The 17,954-nt window shown below is 46.7% G+C and overlaps 1 protein-coding gene across 2 annotated transcripts in view; it reads right to left on the reverse strand.

The window, feature by feature from the left end:
- Nucleotides 1-1,056: 1,056 nt before the first annotated feature.
- NSMCE2 (NSE2 (MMS21) homolog, SMC5-SMC6 complex SUMO ligase) overlaps nucleotides 1,057-17,954 on the reverse strand; it is a 253,682-nt gene continuing 236,784 nt past the window's right edge. For both annotated transcript variants that reach the window (XM_055126045.1, XM_004607751.2), the window contains 3 exons: nucleotides 10,860-10,960; nucleotides 9,917-10,023; nucleotides 1,057-1,386 (listed from right to left, as the gene is read on the reverse strand). In XM_055126045.1, the coding sequence (XP_054982020.1) occupies nucleotides 1,269-1,386; nucleotides 9,917-10,023; nucleotides 10,860-10,960 (326 nt within the window). In that variant the 3' untranslated portion in view covers nucleotides 1,057-1,268. The remainder of the gene's footprint in view (nucleotides 1,387-9,916; nucleotides 10,024-10,859; nucleotides 10,961-17,954) is intronic.

The raw sequence follows: 17,954 nt of genomic DNA on the forward strand, positions 1-17,954 counted from the left end.
CCACCAGGAGTGATCCCTGAGTGCAGAGCCACGAGTAAACCCTGAATCAGACAGTTTCACTCACTACTTTTCTTTTTTCTCTTTCCCTCCCTCCCTCCCTCCCTCCCTCCCTCCCTCCCTCCCTCCCTCCCTCCCTCCCTTCCTTCCCTTTTCTCCCCTTCCTTCCTTCCTTCCTTCCTTCCTTCCTTCCTTCCTTCCTTCCTTCCTTCCTTCCTTCCTTCCTTTCTTCCTTCCTTCCTTCCTTCCTTCCTTCCTTCCTTCCTTCCTTCCTTCCTTCCTTCCTTCCTTCCTTCCTTCCTTCCTCCCTCCCTCCCTCATTCCCTTCCTTCCTTCTTTTGTGCCACAACTGGCAGTGTTGGGGTTATTCTAGCTGTGCGCTCAGAGACCACTCCTGGCAGGATGGGGGGCCTTATGGGATGCTGGGGGTGAGACCAAATGCCCTGCCTGCTGTACTATCGCTCAGGTTCCTGTCTTTATTTCATGTTTGAAGATCTCAAAGCACAGCCAGGATGTGGTTGCTGCATTGGGGTACTCCAGAGAGGGCTGGAGCACACTTTCATTATAACAACGTCTCCCCAATTCGGGGGTAAGGCAGGGGTTAATTTGGAATGATGGAGGGAAGGAAGGGATGGGAGTCCTCTCCCATGCATTGGGGGGCAGGGGAGTGCTCTCTTTAGGTTGATTTCCAGGGGGCACTGAGTAACTTTCTTTTCTGGAAATGGGGGCAGTTGGCCAAAATCATTTTGGGAATCTGCATCATGGGTGCCGATCAGCATCAAGCCAACGCACCTGTGGCTGGAGCACCCCGTGCCAGTTGAAAGGATAAATAAGCGCATGTGCCTATTTGGAACTGTCAACATTTGCTTTGGAACCTCACGTTGTGGCTTATTAGAGGATAGAACATGCTTGCAGTGGGGGTGCTTCTGCATGCCCTGCCCTCCATCTCCTGACTGGCACTGTTCAGTGAAGATGGCAAGGGAGGGCCAGACGCACTCACCACCCCCCAGCCTGCACGGCGGGAACAACGGGCCCCGAGGAGGCCCTGGGCGGCACATGCTGCGATAATCAACTTTTTATTTTAAATGATAAAAATAAAGATTATAATCTGCTGGAAATTTTGAAGTAACATAGAAAAATGATCTTGGTTACACAGAAAAGCCTCGCGTTGCCCCCCTCGCCCGCCCCCCGTATGTGCTTCGGCAGTGAGCACTTTCTCCAGGAGCTGGGGAGGAGCAGGCTGTAACTTCCTGAGGGCAGGAGGCTCCGCCCTACTCTGGCTGACGGTTTTTCTTCTTGTTGTGGCTCTCAATGGCCCTTCTGAGGGCTTCATCCTGGACGAGATCAGACAGCCTCATGTCTTCGTGGCTGCAGCCAATTTTAGGGCAACTGGGAAGGAGAAAAGAGCAACAAAGTTAAACTCTAATACCTCAGCAACATCTCTGAAATGAGGGCCCAGAGAGGTGGTGCGGGGGTTATGGCGTGTGTCTTGGACAGTTGATCCCAGGGCGGTACTTGGTACCACACAGGATCCCTTTAGCACTACCATCTAAGCCCTATGGGGTGTGTCACCCCCACCCCCAAAGTAAGTACTTAAATGAGGGCCAGAGAGATGGACTGGGCATAGGCTTTGTATGCTAAATACACAAATAAATAAATAAACTAAAACAAAAAACCCAAAAACAATAAAAACCAACAACCAAATAGACCCCTCAAAATGAAAATAAACAAAACGAACTCTGAGATAACGCCCATAGTTGCTGGCTTCTACTTAAGATCCTAAGAGGCTGTGATCCAGAGACACATTAAAGAATCTTGGAACCTAGGAGCTCACTGCAGAGATCTCTTCAGACCCTAATTATTACTAAAATTTTAGAATTTCAGGAGCGTAAGAGTGGCCGCGACCTCTTATGCTATTCATAACAAAGCAATACAAAATAAATGGTCTACATTGCCCTTTCGGCAGGTTTGAGTGGTGGAGGAAAAATTCCAAATAATAATGGTGTTGAAATATTGAATGTAATAGAGAAGAGAGTATTGTGGAAACTGTCTACCACACAGGCAGGGGAAGGGTTGGGATGAACTGGGGACTTCGGTGGTAGAAAATGTGCACTGGTGAAAGGATGGGTGTTTGATCATCGTATGATTGAAAATCAAACATGAAAGTTTTATAACTGTATCTCATGGTGACTCAATTAAAAAAAATGGAGTGGGGGTGGGAGGGTTGTTAAGTGGGGGCAGAAGCTCCATACACAGTACTCACGGCCTGCAGTAACTTGGTTCCTCACATTCACCCCCGCCCAGTGATCATTCTCATGATCTGAGAGTGGCTCACCTCTCTGTCTTGTGTACACACGCGCATGCTCACAAGTCTTCTGAGTGCCGGCCCTATACGTGGTACTAACCGTCCAACTGTGCAATGCAAATACAGGCTCCCACCCACACACAGTGCCGGCCCAGTGATTCGGGACAACCCAGAAGAGCACAGTTATTTTAAGATAAAAGATGACAAACACAAGGTAGGACCAAAAATAGCCACTACAAGATCTACATCTATATATATCTTGTGCGAGGGGAACTTGGCCCATGAAGGGGCTCAAGTGTAGGGGCTTCATCACTACACACACACACACACACACACACACACACACACACACACACACACACACACACACACCTCAAGCAGAGGGGAGAGAACCTCAAAAATACACACACACACATACATCTCAAGCAGAGGGGAGAGAACCTCAGAAACACACACACACACACATACATCTCAAGCAGAGGGGAGAGAACCTCAGAAATACACACACACACACACACACACACACACACACACACACACACACACACACACACATACACACCCCTCAAGCAGAGGGGTTAAGAGAGAACCTCAGAAATTGTCTTTTGTGCAGCAGAATCAAGCCCAATAGGTCAACACGAAAGAGAAACTTTCCTTTTTGGGCCCTGCTCTCTGATCAAGGCGGCTCCATATCAGAGCGGAATTAATCAATAGAATGACTAATATGCTTGCTAACAATGTTTATTTTTAAACTCTGAAACGTAGGCTGGGGAGATAGCTCAGAGGGCACATGGTTGGCATGTGGGAGGCCTGGGTTTGATTTCGGGCACCACCTGGTCCCCCAAGCACAGACTCAAGTGTATTCTCATACTGCTGGGGGGGCCTCAGCCCCCAGCCTGGAGCCAAAATATTCAAAGTGCTCCACAGCGCGGTCAGGGATGTGTGGCTGAAGGAGGATTCTCGACCAGCAACCCTGTGGATGTGAGCAGGGTGACTCGGCTTTCTTTGTCTCCCAGCAAGGAGTAGGAAGGCTGGGGAATGTTTCCCTCTAGTCCCCAAGCCCTGAGGTCTCACGGTAAACGAGCGCTTTAAGCGGAGTATACGGCTCGGTCAGCGACTGGGAGAGACCAACTCTGAAGTTCAGAGAAGGCATTTTTCATCACCCGGGGACAGGAACTAACCGACCCACTCAACACTGCCCCACCCACCCTGATTCTTCTCTGTTGAGGCTGCACCATAGCCCCCAGCCCCGGGGCCGAACAAAGACTCACACAAAGGCAGTGATGAAGCCTCAGAGAGGAAGCAGACAGTGAACAGGAATACTTCCTGGTGACATCAGTGGGGTCAGCCTGCCCAGGACAGCGCAGAGACCGTCTGAGGGGACCGGCCACAGTGCTCGGCGGTCAGGCAGGTGGCACCTTGGTCTCAGGAATGGAGCCTTGGGCGATTTGTGCCCCACGAAGGGGTCTGGGTTTATGAAGGGGCTTAACTGTAGGCGCTTCATCACCCCATGTTGTTTCCCCCAAGGGCGACCAGATGACACAAAACTCCAGAGTCAAAAACACCTGGCGTACCAGCGAGAGGGTACAGTGGGTGAGAGGCAGGCCTAGTTGATCCAGGTTTGATCCCTGGCACCCCAAGTGGTCTCACGAGACTGCCTGATCCCTGAGCGCAGAGCCAGGAGTAAACTCTGAGCACTGCTGGGTGTGGCTCAGAAAGCAAATATAATAATAATAATAATATTATAAAAATAACCATAACCATGCCACTGAACTCCACACCAGGGGTGCCCCGACGGGGGTGAGTGAGAGCCCTCCCGGCCTCAGTGGACCCAGCCCCGGTAGCCCACCTTCACTACCCCACCGCCACCATGCTCCAGGCTGCTTTCCACATGCTCGGGCTGAACCTCACACAAGTGAACATATTCCTGGACACATCATCACAAAGGGAAATATGGGAAATATATATATGTATATATATATGCGCCTCTTGGAGAGGCTGGCAAGCTACCGAGAGTATCCCACCAGCATGGAAGAGCCTGGCAAGCTCCCTGTGGCGTATTCAATATGCCACATACAGTAACAATAACAGGTCTCATTCCCCTGACCCTGAAAAGAGTCTCCAATCATTGGGAAAGACGAGTAAGGAGAGGCTGCTAAAATCTCAGGGCTGGGAGGAATGGAGACGTTACTGGTGCCTGCTTGAGCAAAGCGATGAACAACGGGATGACAGTGCTACAGTGGTTATAAAAATACTTGGGTTCAGACCTCCTGGCTGTGAGGCTCTGGGGAGTGACTTCATTCCAGGACTCCTCTCTCCCTGAGAGACGGGACAGTAAGTGACCAGTAGGTAGCACTCACAGCAGGTGCGATGGGTGGTTCAGTGGATGGTTCCGGCCCTAAGCTGAGGTTTCCCCCAAGCAGCTGGGGGTGGGGGGCATGCTGGTGGCGGCCCAGACTTGTGGGCATGTGGAGGAGGGGTGGCATTTCTGAGACAGCCCCTGGAGGAGAGGCCATGGGAGGGCCCATGGTGATGGGGTGCTCAGGCCTGGGGTGCTGAGGTGGGGGCACCAAATCACAGGAGCAAGTGCTGGGGGCCTCCAAAGCTGTGCCCAGTGGGATGCAGGGGGCCATGCAATGTAAGGATGAAACTTGGGTCCTTGTACACACCAGGCACATGTCCCTGCCCTCCCCTGCCAAGTGTCTACCAGGCCCCTCCAATAAACATGTTTGAAGCTCAGGAGGCCAAGGCCCGGCCCCAGTGACCTGCCACTGACTCAGGGCGCTCCTCCAGAGACACGAAGCATTAGTCCTAATCCCCACAACATCCTGGTGAGCAAGAGGGGTGTGGTGAGCCCCAGTCTTAAGCTCTCCCTCTTGCTGTGCTGGAGTCAGACCTGCAGGCCCTGAAGGGGCTGGGCGCTCGGGTCACTGGCGGGGCAGAATGTTCTAGTGTGACAGTGGGCAAGCAGGAAGGTGGAAGCTGAACTTGGAAGCTGACTCTTACGGGTGCCTAAGAGACCCTCCCTGCTGGCCTCAGCATACGCTTTAAAGTTGAAGAAACTGATGGTTTTGTTTTGGGGCCACTGGAGGTTCTCAGGACTGACTCCTGGCTCTGCACTCTGGGATCACTCCTGGCAGGCTTGGTGGACTATGTAGGGTGCTGGAGATCAAGCCTGGATCAGCTGAATGCAAGGCAAACACCCTATCCACTGACCCCATGAATGTTTTTTCCTTTTGGTGGGGGGCACATCTGAAGTGCTCAGGGTTTACTCCTAGCTCTGCATTCAAAGGATCACTCCTGGCGGTGCTCAGGGGACCATATGTGATGCTGATGATCAAACTTAGGTCAAGCAAGCAACACACACGCTGTACAATTAATTGCTCTGGTCAAGATTCCGAATCTCTTGTTTTTCTGGGCCCCAAGACTTCCAGTCCATCCTTTGGATGCTACAAGGAAGATCTCTAGATACTCTGAGAAATGTGAGTGGGATGGATTCTAGCACACCTAAACCCAGAGAGTAACGGCATCTGACAGAGCGAGCCACTAAGCAGGGAGGCTAAGTCACAGCACTAACGGCCTTGACTTAAGCATGCTGCTATTGCTCAGTGCCCTGTGGTCCCCCAAAACTTTCTCCAAAGTTGTATGCTCTTCATTCCCATGGAATCGGTGGGCCTAGGCCAAGGCTGGAACTCACAACACCCACTGCCTCTCATCTCCTCCATTTCTTCAACTCTGAAATTCTCAGAGATGTTATTTGCTCTTTACAGGTGCAAAGACCGGGGGCTTCAGAGATGACGGGATCTGATGAGTGGCAGGACAGGGAATCCAAACACGAAGTCAGGGTTCTGCTTTCCTGGACATGTTTCCAGTCCATTTAACTTTATGTTCCCTGATTTCCAATGCAACCATTCCTTAGAGATCGATACTGTTCTTGAGAAAGAAATGGCTTGTGCAACACTAGAACTGCCTTGTTACTATGAAAGCAGAAGACGCTCATAAGAAGATTTATTTTAGGACTCTGCGTAAACTATTGCATTTACTTAGGGTTGAGGCCACCATGATGTTACTGGGACTGCAGCCAGCAGGCAGCGCTTCCTAGAGACACATGCAGGCCCAGTCACACTGTTCCAGTGACACTCGGAGCACCTGGAATTCCCATGTGACCATTAAAGACACAGGCAGGGGTAGAGGAGGAAGGGAGCTGTCTCCAGCATGACATGTCACAGACATTTTAAACAAAGGTGACCTGGGACTGCTCATCTCCCTGACGTGCTCGAGGGGAAGTGACGCTGCTTCGTGCCTTGCTGCTTGCTCAGGAGCCTCTGGAGCAGGCTCTGAAGAGGCCCCAGATTTTACAACTGGTCCCTACGTTGGCTGTCAAGATGCTCAGTTCATCCCCTCCTTCCTTCCCCTCTCTCCCGCCTATTCAACAAGTACTATGACAGTGTTTTGCTGGGAGCTTCTTCCTCTCACTCACTTCCCTTTCACCAACGAGCCAGACCGCTTGGGCGCTGTGCTGGCTGCTATACTCTGGGCAAGTGACTTCACTGTCCGCCCTCTTGTCCTCGAGGGTGCCTGCCCAGTGTCACGGCCTAAGCTCTCTCTTGAGTCTGAGCACATGGTGGTTCTTCCAGATGGGGAAGGAACATCCTGGCTCCTCCCCAATGGGGTGCTGTTGGGACGCACATAGCGCCTTCCTAGCAGACTCGTCTCCTCTGCCCCCTGCAGGCTGACCGCACAGTCCTCCCTCCACAGGTGCAGAGTACCGAGGACAGTCATCCATTCCCTTGTTCCTCCCAATTTGCGGGCAGTAATTTCTGTGCATGATTCCTCCAGAAACACACCCTTTCTCATTCCCTTCTACTCTTGCCTCAAGACAAGTTCTCATCATCTATAATCAAATGCTCGGCAAAAGGAGCCTGTCACTTTCGCCTCACGTCTTTTTGCTGTTGGTTGTTGCTATTGGTGGTGGTGGTGGTGGTGGTGGTGGTGGTGGTATCTGTGTGTGTGTGTGTGTGTGTATGTGTGTGTGTGTATGTGTGTGTGTATGTGTGTGTGTGTGTATGTGCACGGGCACTCAGGACATTTGGGGGGGTGCGGCCCACTGGAGACCCTCAGCCACTGGGTCCGTGGTTGGTCCAGAGGATGTGGTGCTGCTTGAACCTCGTGGTGCGGGGATACTCAAGACTCCCCAGTAGTGCAGGATGGGACTATGTTGTCCCAGGAATCAAACCTGGGTCAGGTACATGTTGGGCCTGGCTCCTAACCACCATACACTTCCTGGGCCCTCCTCTTATGTCTTTTTAATCCATCCCTTGAATTGCTATCGGGGTAACTCTTGGTTGTTTCACCTTGGTTGTTTCACCTTATTCTCTCAAAACGGCAATGCTCTCTCATGCCTATTAAATAATGTGGTAAGAATGAGGATGTTGGTATAATTTGTGCAGAATCTTACCATGTGCCATTAAACATTATCTTATTCAAATTTTAAATATATCATTGGGACAAATATTATCAACCTTTTGATGAGGAAACCAGTGAAATCAGAACTCTGAAAGCCTCCACCATGAGCTTACACACACAGCCATCCACCCTCCCCCCCATGAGGCCACCCCTCCCACACCACAACAGCCTCTGCATGGAGCAAGTCTCTTGGCTAGAAAGAATGATTTTTACCAATTCGCTGAAATCCTTCATCTTTTTCAAGAGGCAACTACTTTGTCTGCAAGCTCTCTGGGATTCTTCCACTTGGAGATAATCATTATTAGTAAGCTACATGGATCTGCAGATTCTGTATCGAAGTTATAGAAGGATGACAGAAAAAAAACAAACCTTTTTCTAAATGACAAATGTTACCAAAATAACCCTTCCAAATATCATGTGCAAATATCATGTACAATTCAAAAAAGGCAAAGGACATTAGAAAGTCAAAGTACATAATAAACAAAACACATTTAAATGTGAGTCTGTTCTGAAGCTGTTCCGACCGATCCAGGACTCCGGAGAAACGCGCTTTGTATCAGTGCCTGCCCTTTCCGAATCTGACTTTTGGAGAATACCACAAACTTTAAAGACAGAAGGGCTGTGAAACAGGAAACTAGTTGGAAATACCTATTCTTAGACATTTATGCTACCCAAATAAAATTTTGCATTTTTCAGAGAATGAACATTAAAAAAGGGGGTGGGGTGGCTGGGAACTGGCTCACGGGGCTAGGGCACATGATGCTTGGTTTGTGGTGAGAGGCATAGGTTCAAGCCCATGAGCACCTGAGCATCCAACTTGAACAATTTGGTGGAGCCCAAAACCAAAATTAATGGAAAAATAAAAGTAGAGAGAAAAGGCTTGAGAGTCTAGAACAAAGAAAATTATATTCACGGGGGGAAGGGGGAATGGAAGTTTCACTAGGGAAATAAGACATCTCACCCTTAAGTTGGAAGCTCAAAACAGATAAACATGCACTCAAACAATCTCAATTTTGCAACCATTGGGTAGTTCTTCCAGAACAAATAGGATAAATTACTTGACTGAATGACCCTCAAGATAACTCAAGTCTCAAACACCCTATCTCTCTGCCTCCACACCCCAGGAGGGGTGGCGGGGAATTCCAATTCCAGGTCTGGACCAGCTAATTTCTGGGCAATGAAGAAAACCACACATCAAAGGAACTGTTATCAGAAGCCCATAGAGAACTGGTCACACCTGCAATTCCATTCCTTCAGCAAATCTGTGATAAGAGCGTAAGAAAGGCCAAAGTCAGTCTAGCCAACTCAAGATTCTGCCAGGACAGAGCCCTGCCTTCCACGGGCTCAGGGATGGAGAATCAACAAAAGAAACATTCCCCAAACATTCTAAGAAAACAAAGTTCCATCAAACAATTACTTGTGAATTTATCTAAACTTGCTGAGAAATTATTCAAGTAATTAAAAATATGAAAGGCTTTCTTTGACAGTGGAATCTTGATCATTCTGACCAATGCATACACACTCTTATCTTATAATGTTGATTTAATATATTTTTTTAAAAAATAAATACCCTGCATTACAGAAAAGAAAAAACCACTAACAACATTTTTATCATTCCTTCTTGTCTGGGTAGGCATACGTATAAAGGGATAAAGAAATCTTTCAGGCCTGGAGAGATAGGAGATCTGGTAAGGCACTTGCCTTGCATATGGCAAACCCGGGTTCGATCCGCAGAGCCCCACCAGGGGTGACCCCTGAGTGTAGAATCAGTGGTAAACCCTGAGCACCACTGGGTGTGGCTCAAAAGCAAAAACAAAACAAAAAGGTCTTTCAGTAAAAAATTTTCATTTTTTTCCCCCTAGGCTGTACAAATTCATAAAAATTCCAGTTATCTAGGGATTAAAATTCAACCCAATTCCTTTTTCTCCTGTTTTGAAGGTGTGGCTGACATTCCCTCAGCTTCTTCCTGAAAGGATTACTAATGTTCTCCTCATGTATTGTTTTTTTCCAGAAAGCCAGCTTCCATGTTTACACGACTTGGAGGTGGACGTCCCGCAGGGAGACACTGAAGGGTCGTTTCCTCAGCGCACACCACCTCACCCTGACTACGGCTAGCAAGGCTCCACTTCCCTCCGGGCACCAACTCACCGGGCCTTTTTCTTCCGCTTCTGCTTGAACTCAATCATGCGAACAATGGCTTCCTCTTCATAGGTGTGGCCACAGACTTTATTTTTCATGGGCCTCTTCATTTCCAGCTGCAATCAAGGAGACATGGAGGCTTTTAGGAATGATAAGGATCAACTTCCAGTAACTTCTCCAAGTCACCAACTACTTGGTGCTGATTTTTCCTAGACCAGAGCATCTATGCTTTAACTTCCCAAAGTCAAGGCTTTTGATGATTACGTGGGCAGATGACCACAGAGGAAATGGACAGAGGCCAGTGGCAACAGTGTCACTAGGCCTATGAGCCATTCATTTATAATCAAATTCTTTAAACCAAAAGTTAAAAAAAAAATGTAGGCACTGTGATTTACAATCTTTTCAGTAATAGTGTTTTAGGTTTACAATGTTCCAACCCACCATCAATCTCAGTGTCTCTCTTCCAGTGTCACAAGGTCCCCTCCCATCCCCAATGCTGCATCCTTATTAATCTCATTAAAAAAAAATTATCATTAGAGTGAGCCGAATCCTTAACCAAAGCTCTTATGTTTCCGCCTGAACTTTTTGGTTGCTGTTGTTGGTTTTGGGGCCCACCTGGCTATGCTCAGGGCTTACTTCTGGCTCTGGTTTCACTCCTGGTGATCCTAGGGGACCATATAGAGTCCTGGGATTGAATCCTGGTATCTACTGAATACAAAGCAAGCACCTTACCTGCTGTATTATCTCTCCGGCCCCAACCTTTTAAATTGTTAAGGGCACAGATGACTGAAACTTTCAGGCTGAAAACCTCAAATGCATACTCTTTGACCCTCATTTCCTCCCTCTATAACTCCAAGGATAAAGTCTAGTCAGAAAGGGAAACAGTTAATATTTGCTCTGTGTGAAGTGAATTACCTCTCCTTTCCAGGGCAGTGGGAAAAAGAAACAGTACCTGTGTAATAGGGCAGATAAAGTTGGTCTGACTTTGGGTTACAATCATATCTTCATCAACTCCCTCTGTTCCATCAGCTTCTTTGTCAGTCTGAAGACCATCTAGAGGAGAAAGGGAAGTCACTGAGTCTCCCCAAAGGCAGTGTGCCGAGGACGGGGTGCAATGCAGAAAGGAGACAGTCGCTCAGGGTCTATTTGGTGGCAGTGTGTGTGCTACCACTCTGACACGTAGGAGCTCTTGTGCTCCTGAAAGAATTCTGCAGAGAAGGGAGCACTTCTCCCGGTGTTCGGGGTGAAACTCAGACTGAGTGCCAGCAACTTCACTTTTTAGAGTGGCCGAGAGTGAATTTGTGGGCCAGTCCTGTTCAGCATCAGGAGTGCGGCTGTGTCACCAGAACACCCTGAGAAGCTCCCTCATTTCCAGCAGTGGCACCTTCTCAGGCTAAGTCTTGTCAAGGACTTTTTTTGTTGTTGCTGTTCTTTTGGTGCTTGGGCTTGAAGCCAGGGCTTCACAAATACATGGTATATGTTCTACCACTGAGTCACATCCCTGGTCCCTTTTTTTGGGGGGAGGGGGGGAGAGGGTAGGGGAACCAAATCCAGTGGTGTGTAAAGCAAGCAGGCCACCTGCTGTGCTATCGCTCTAGTCCCTCAGACTTTAAAAAAAAAAGCCTCTATGTTAGGACTAGAGGATAGCTCAACAGGTTTGGCACATGCAGGAGGCCCAGATTTGATCCCTGGTATCATGTGCATGGTCCCGTGAGCACTGCCAGAAGCAACTCTCAAGCACAGAGCTGGGAGCTGCATCTGAGCAACGCCAGGTGAAGCCCCTACACCAAAAATAAACACATACAGAAAATAAAATCTTTTGTAGTCTTTTTGGCAAATATTGAACAAGATGAATATAGCATGCTGTGTATAGTTCCTGGCATAAGGAAATATTCCCTATATAGCAACTACTGCTATGCTATACCAGGGCTTCCCTGAAGTTTTCTGTCTTAAAACCCTTTGATCATATAGATACTGAGGACTCCACAGGACTTTTATTTATTTATTTATTTATTTATTTATTTATTTATTTATTTATTTATTTATTGCTTGCTTGCTTCTTGGGTCACACCCAGCAATGCACAGGGGTTACTCCTGGCTCTGCACTCAGGAATTACCCCTGGCAGTGCTCAGGGGACCATATGGGATGCTGTGAATCGAACCCGGGTTGGCCACGTGCAAGGCAAACGCCCTACCCACTGTGCTATCACTCTAGCCCTTCCACAGGACTTTTAAAATGAAGGTACTTTATAGCACAGTGGGTAGGGCGTTTGCCTTGCACATGGCCGACCCGGGTTCGATCCCCGGCATCCCATATGGTCCCCCAAGCACTGCCAGGAGTAATTCCTGAGTGCAAAGCCAGGAGTAACCCCCTGAGCAACGCTGGGTGTGACCCAAAAAGCAAAAAAAAAAAAAAATGTATCGCTTTAGGCTTATAATGTTCCAACCCACCATCAATCTCAGTGTCTTTCCTCCAATGTCATAAGGTCCCCTCCTATTCCCAACACTGCATCCTTATCAATCTCATTACAAAAAGTTATCATTAGAAAGACCCAAATCTTTGACCAATGCTTTTATCTTACCCCCTGAGCTTTTTAATCAATATTTAATCCCGAGGGATTAAAAATACTTATTACTTCTTTTAATAACAGTAACCTCATTGCCTGTGAACACATATGCCATTCAAAGACTACAAAGCAATTGTGCTTTCCAGAACAGAAAGCTAGGAATAAAAATAGTTTCAGATCTATCCCAAACATGAGAATAAAGAAAAGAAATGTAGTAAGGGAGAGACATGCACAGAGTTGGGAATGGGTGACCTCCCCCCATCTCTCTGTGCTTCCAGTAGCCTGGCAGTCACGCCCAACTATCTCTGGCGCTATTTAAGCTCATTAACAGCCACAATCCAGATTCACAAATAAACCTTGGAAGAAGAAGAAAGCCACATGCTGCAGAGATGCTTCCAGACCCCGTGCTAGGCTAACCCAGAGGGGGGTGGGTGAGTCTTATCACCCACCCCGAAAGAGCCCCATGCAGCACGTATGACTGAAATCTCCAGGCTCACATGGAGTCGTGAATGCATGACCTCCGGACCTCTGGACCCCAAAGTCACCATCCAGTTAAAAATTTAATTCTAGCTGTACCACCCTATTTAAAATCTTAGAATTCCTGGCAACATTTAATACTCTATACAAGGGATTAATGGCTCCAGGGTGATAAAACAATCTTCACACACTTTCCTCTAAGGAACTTTTTTGGATAATCTTCAGCAGATTCTTTATAGCAAGCAATACAAAATAAATTATTACAAAGTTCTGGTTTGGGGGCAGCCTTGGGGAATTGGGGTGGAATAATTCAAAATATGGTTGTGGGAAAGTGTAATGGTGGAGGAACTGGTGTTGGAATGCTGAATGTAATCAATTATTTTGAACAACTATAAAAATTAAAAGAAAAAGTAAGGGTGAAACAAATGGTCAGAGTCATGAAATGGAGATTCTGTCTACAGACTGACTTTATATGAAGAGGGGTACTGGGGGGTGAGAAGGGGTCTCTGGGACACTGATGGAGGGAAGTGGGCTCTCTGGTAATGGGTGTATTATGTGTGCAACGTAGGATGAACAGTACTGCAAATCCCAGTACTGCGATGAAAATTATTTTTTAAAAAATGGCACTGTTTCACAGTATTGAACATAATTTCAATGTGTTGCTTACTAGGCTACAGACGGATTTGGATACCTGTGTGTATACATCCATCTGCAGTGATGTCGCATCCCACAGTCTCTGGGAAACTGCACTCAGGGAAAGAATGAGAACAAAGGGCAAGTAACATCTTAGCCTGTTGTGCATCAGCTGTGACTCTGAGCAGCTGAAGGCTCTCAGGGAGCCCTGGGGGTCCCTGGCACACATTTGGAGAACTGCAGGGTGAGCACGGCGGGGCCAGCTTTGAACCTGGCTGAGAGGATTTGTAAATACACGTTCTTTTCTTTTATACTGTATTCACCCTGAAGGAAGTCAGAGGATACAGTAAGTGTAAAGCACAGCTTTTCTTTTGGGAAAAGGAGGATTTGTCACTTTGCAAAGAAATCAAAGATGAATAATTTTTAAAATACAGGTGCTGACATGTCCTTTCCTCCTTCCTCTCCTCTTTTCCTTTAATTTTGGGAAAATAATATAGATATTTTATTTCAGTGATTGTTTTGCTTACAGTACCCTTCCCTCAGGCTCAGATAGTTCCCATGCATCATTATATCCTAGAACTCACTGGTTTAGGCCTTTCACTGTGGCCAGATGTCTCTCTGAAAAGACTACAGGAGGCAGGAAAAGGCCTAGAGAACATCTGTTCAAGAGCACTTAAATGCCGGAACCTAGCAATTATGTGTGTGTGTGTGTGTGTGTGTGTGTGTGTGTGTATGTGTGTTTTACACTGAGGTAACAACATTTTAGTAAACTAGTGTTATCTGTGAGCAGCTTGTATTTTCTCAGAGAAATGTACTCCCATTTTCACTCCAAACACACTCTCATTCTCAAAGGTAAGAATAAGACCTCAGAGCTAAAGCATTTCTTGGGCAGAACATTTTAAACCCTCGGACATTAAGGTCTGGAGCCTGGAATCTTTTCAAGGGCCTGGAAAAGTGACTAGGGCTCTGAAAAGCATTCACCAGTCTCAAAACAGGAAAGCAAGATGGAAGTTAATAAATGTTAAGGGTCTACACATTTAATGTCAGGTTAACTTTACTAATTATCGGTCTGGTATCCAAAATATTTCACTAGGAAGAAATAGGCTACCTTTAGGTTTTTTGTACTTACTAATTCCCAAGTGTGCTTATAAAAGTATAGAGAAATTAACAGCCAATTGCAAGTTAAGTCATTTACCAGCGGTCAACTTGTTTCCAAAGTAAAATGGGGGGAAAAGTCTAAAAAATTGTATTCAATGTGGTGGTAGCTTGCTAGGCTGTGGGGTTAGGACTTTGAGCAAACATTCCTCAGATGTAGGATGTTTTTTCTGTGCTTCCCAGGATCTGGCTTTGGCATTCATGGTGAAAGAGTCAGGCTCTTGAAAGAAGCCTTTTATGGGCCAAATTTGTCCTCAGGATGGCTCAAGAGGGCTGGGCAGGGAAGAGGGAAGCCAGCTACTGTGTGCTGTCTGAAGGCCTTCCCTGGGGCTGCCTCTGCCCATTTCTGGTTGTGTGCTTCTAGTCAAAATAAAGCACTCCTCTGTCAGAAAGGGCTTCCTGTGAACGGACAGCAGATTTCTGAGGGTCTGTGCTACCCTGTGTAGGATTTACTGGCAAGTCTGTTAGGCAAATAGTCCAGCCAATAGGAAAGGCTGTGGATTAAAAAAAAAAGTTCTTATTTAAAAAATCTCAAGGGGTAGAGGAAGCAAGGTGGTCCAACTCTAATGCAATGGCAACCACTAAGGAAGGTGGGTGGGGAACTCAGGAACTTGAGGTGGCTCTCAGCCTCTGCCACCACGAAAGAAGGAGGTAACAAAAGTGAAATTGAGGAAGAATGCCAACAGTGAGTAATAGCCAGCGAACCAGGAGTCTAAAAAGAAAAAGATTCTCAGCAACCAAACTGTTCTTGAGATAGAACATTTCCTCACCCGGAATCTATATTTATAGAAAGTGGTATTAACATTGGAATTCTACAGAGTGCTAGCAGAAGGTCACATCTGGCAAAAAATATCACTTACACTACTTTAGCTGACCCTAAACAAGGACTTTCTGATAAGCTTGGTGTCAGAAAGACTAGGGAGAAAAATAGGAATCATTTACTAGAAACACTAAAATTTACTAGAAGTTTTAAGACCACAGTTATTTTTTCCAGCTCTTCCTGAGAAACAGGGATTCAGAGACATAACAGATTTTGTCTGATGTCATGCAAAGATTTAGAAAATTTGTATATAGTTCTTCATTTTTGTTATTGGTTTTCGTTCACCCTTGGAGGGATTCATGGGACCATATGGAGTGCCTAGGATGGAACTCACAGAGAATCCGTATGCCCACAAAATAGTACTGACTGAGTCAATAAAGTGAATGTGATGATTCTGATGCTAGAATGTGAATGCCAAAAGGCATGAGAAGCCTTGGAAATCTCTGAAGTAATAATTAAGGGAAAAATCAGGAATTTCCAGAAGTCACAAGAATTTCTGAGAGAGAAAGTAATGGAGGTCTTGAGGCCATCTGTTGAACCCTAAGGTGTAGGCTCAGGGTTAGTGGTTTCAAGTGAATGAAGAGCTAAGTAGCTCTATCCCACCCCGGTCACCGTCCACGCAGCTGCTCCACAGGAAACCACTGTATTCATCCCAATCACTTATGCGTTCATTCCTCATACCCAGATCACTGCAGATTGTTGGTTGGTTTGAAGCTATACTGCAAATTGACCGCCTTCTCTGATTTTCTCTGCCTTCTTAGTCCAAACTACCATGCCTTTCTGCCCAAATGTTTACAGCGACCTGTTAACTAGACTCCCTGCTTTGACACCAGCCATCCTCTGCCCATGGGTGCTCCTGAGGCGGTGACACGGCTTTTCCTCACCCCCACACTCCAAGCACATTAGTATTTTCTGTGTCTGGAACATGCCCAAACTCTTTTCCATCTTTGGATCTTTATATTAACCTGCCTGGAATGTTCCTTTTCCTGATCTTTGTCCTACTTCTCCTTGTCATTTAAAAATGTCACTTTAAATGTCATCTCCTTCGCCCCAGCTAAAGAACCCACCTCAGCATTCTCAATGGTGTCACTGACCTGTGACTGCACAGCCAGAGTGGGGAAGAGCTATTTTTAAGTCTTTCTCCACAGTTTCTGCCCCACTCCTCCTTTCTCTTCCAGGAAAGCAAAGGACCGTGTTGTCTTGTTCACTTATGTTTCTTAGTTTCTCAAATGTCCCTGGCATGTAGTGGTGGGTGTTCAACAAACATCTGATTAGTGGAGTGCTTCATCCAACGAGGCGGGGGTGGGCATATTTTCCACAAGGATATACTTAACATATTTCACAGAAGCAGCAAACACAAACACACACACTTATCCCACAGAATGATGATTTGATAAGTTTTAGACAAGTAACACCAGAGAGGCCATCACTCCAGCTTGGGGTGCAGCTTCGACCCTGAATTACATGTCAAAGGCAGGAAGTAAATATAAGTTTTTACAATTACAGTAGTGCTGGGTGGTAATTACAAAGAAGAATCCAGACATGGTCTTGTGGTCAGAAAAGACATCTGGGCCTGGCCACACGCAGCCTGAGGATTAGTCATTTGTCTCACTTCAGGCGCTCCAAATCGGGAGGCCAGTTAAGACGGTTTGATGCCAGCTGGGAATCAGAGTTGACTGCTCTGTGCCTTTTAAATGAGGACTGAATATTTTTCTTAAAGTGCTTTTCTCTTCAAAGCCAGCAGCAGACAAAGAAAATACTTGACACATATTTGTTGCCTGGCGGAAATGCTTACTGGACTGTCCAGGTTATTTTACTCACACTATTCTCGGAAGCGTATCTGGGGAGGCATGGAAGATTTGGGGGCCTTTCTAATATGAAAAAAAGAAGAAAAATCACTCATTCCTGGTTTGAAACTCTATAGTTAGAGTATGTGAGTAAATGTCTGTGTGAACTCCCGATTTTTCCTCCTACCTGGAACCTAGACTCGAAGTAGAAAAAGAAATTGGTCAGCAGGTTCAGTCCGCTTGGCACGAATTGAAGGCGGGGCGAGTGTAAGTGTGCTCCCTTGAGGTTCCCTCTACAGCGACAGCTGAGCGTCCAGTTCTGTATTTCAGTTCTTTCCTGGGACTAGCAGCCTGCCCTGAAAGTTAGCTGTCTGGTGAGCCGAACTGCCTTTCAGGAAACTCACTTCTAGTTTCCAATATCCTCTGGCACAGGTTGGGACTTTGTAGCCGACCAACAGCTTTATTTTTTTCATCTGAATCACCGTAAGATACACAGTTACAAAGATGTTCATGACTGGAGTTTGGCCATACAATGTTCAGACACCATCCCTTCACCAGTGTACCTTTCCCACCACCAACATCCCCAGTATCCCGTCCCTCCCACTAAC

The sequence above is a fragment of the Sorex araneus genome, chromosome 2, assembly GCF_027595985.1.
Source record: "Sorex araneus isolate mSorAra2 chromosome 2, mSorAra2.pri, whole genome shotgun sequence".
In the NCBI taxonomy this organism is placed as follows: domain Eukaryota; kingdom Metazoa; phylum Chordata; class Mammalia; order Eulipotyphla; family Soricidae; genus Sorex; species Sorex araneus.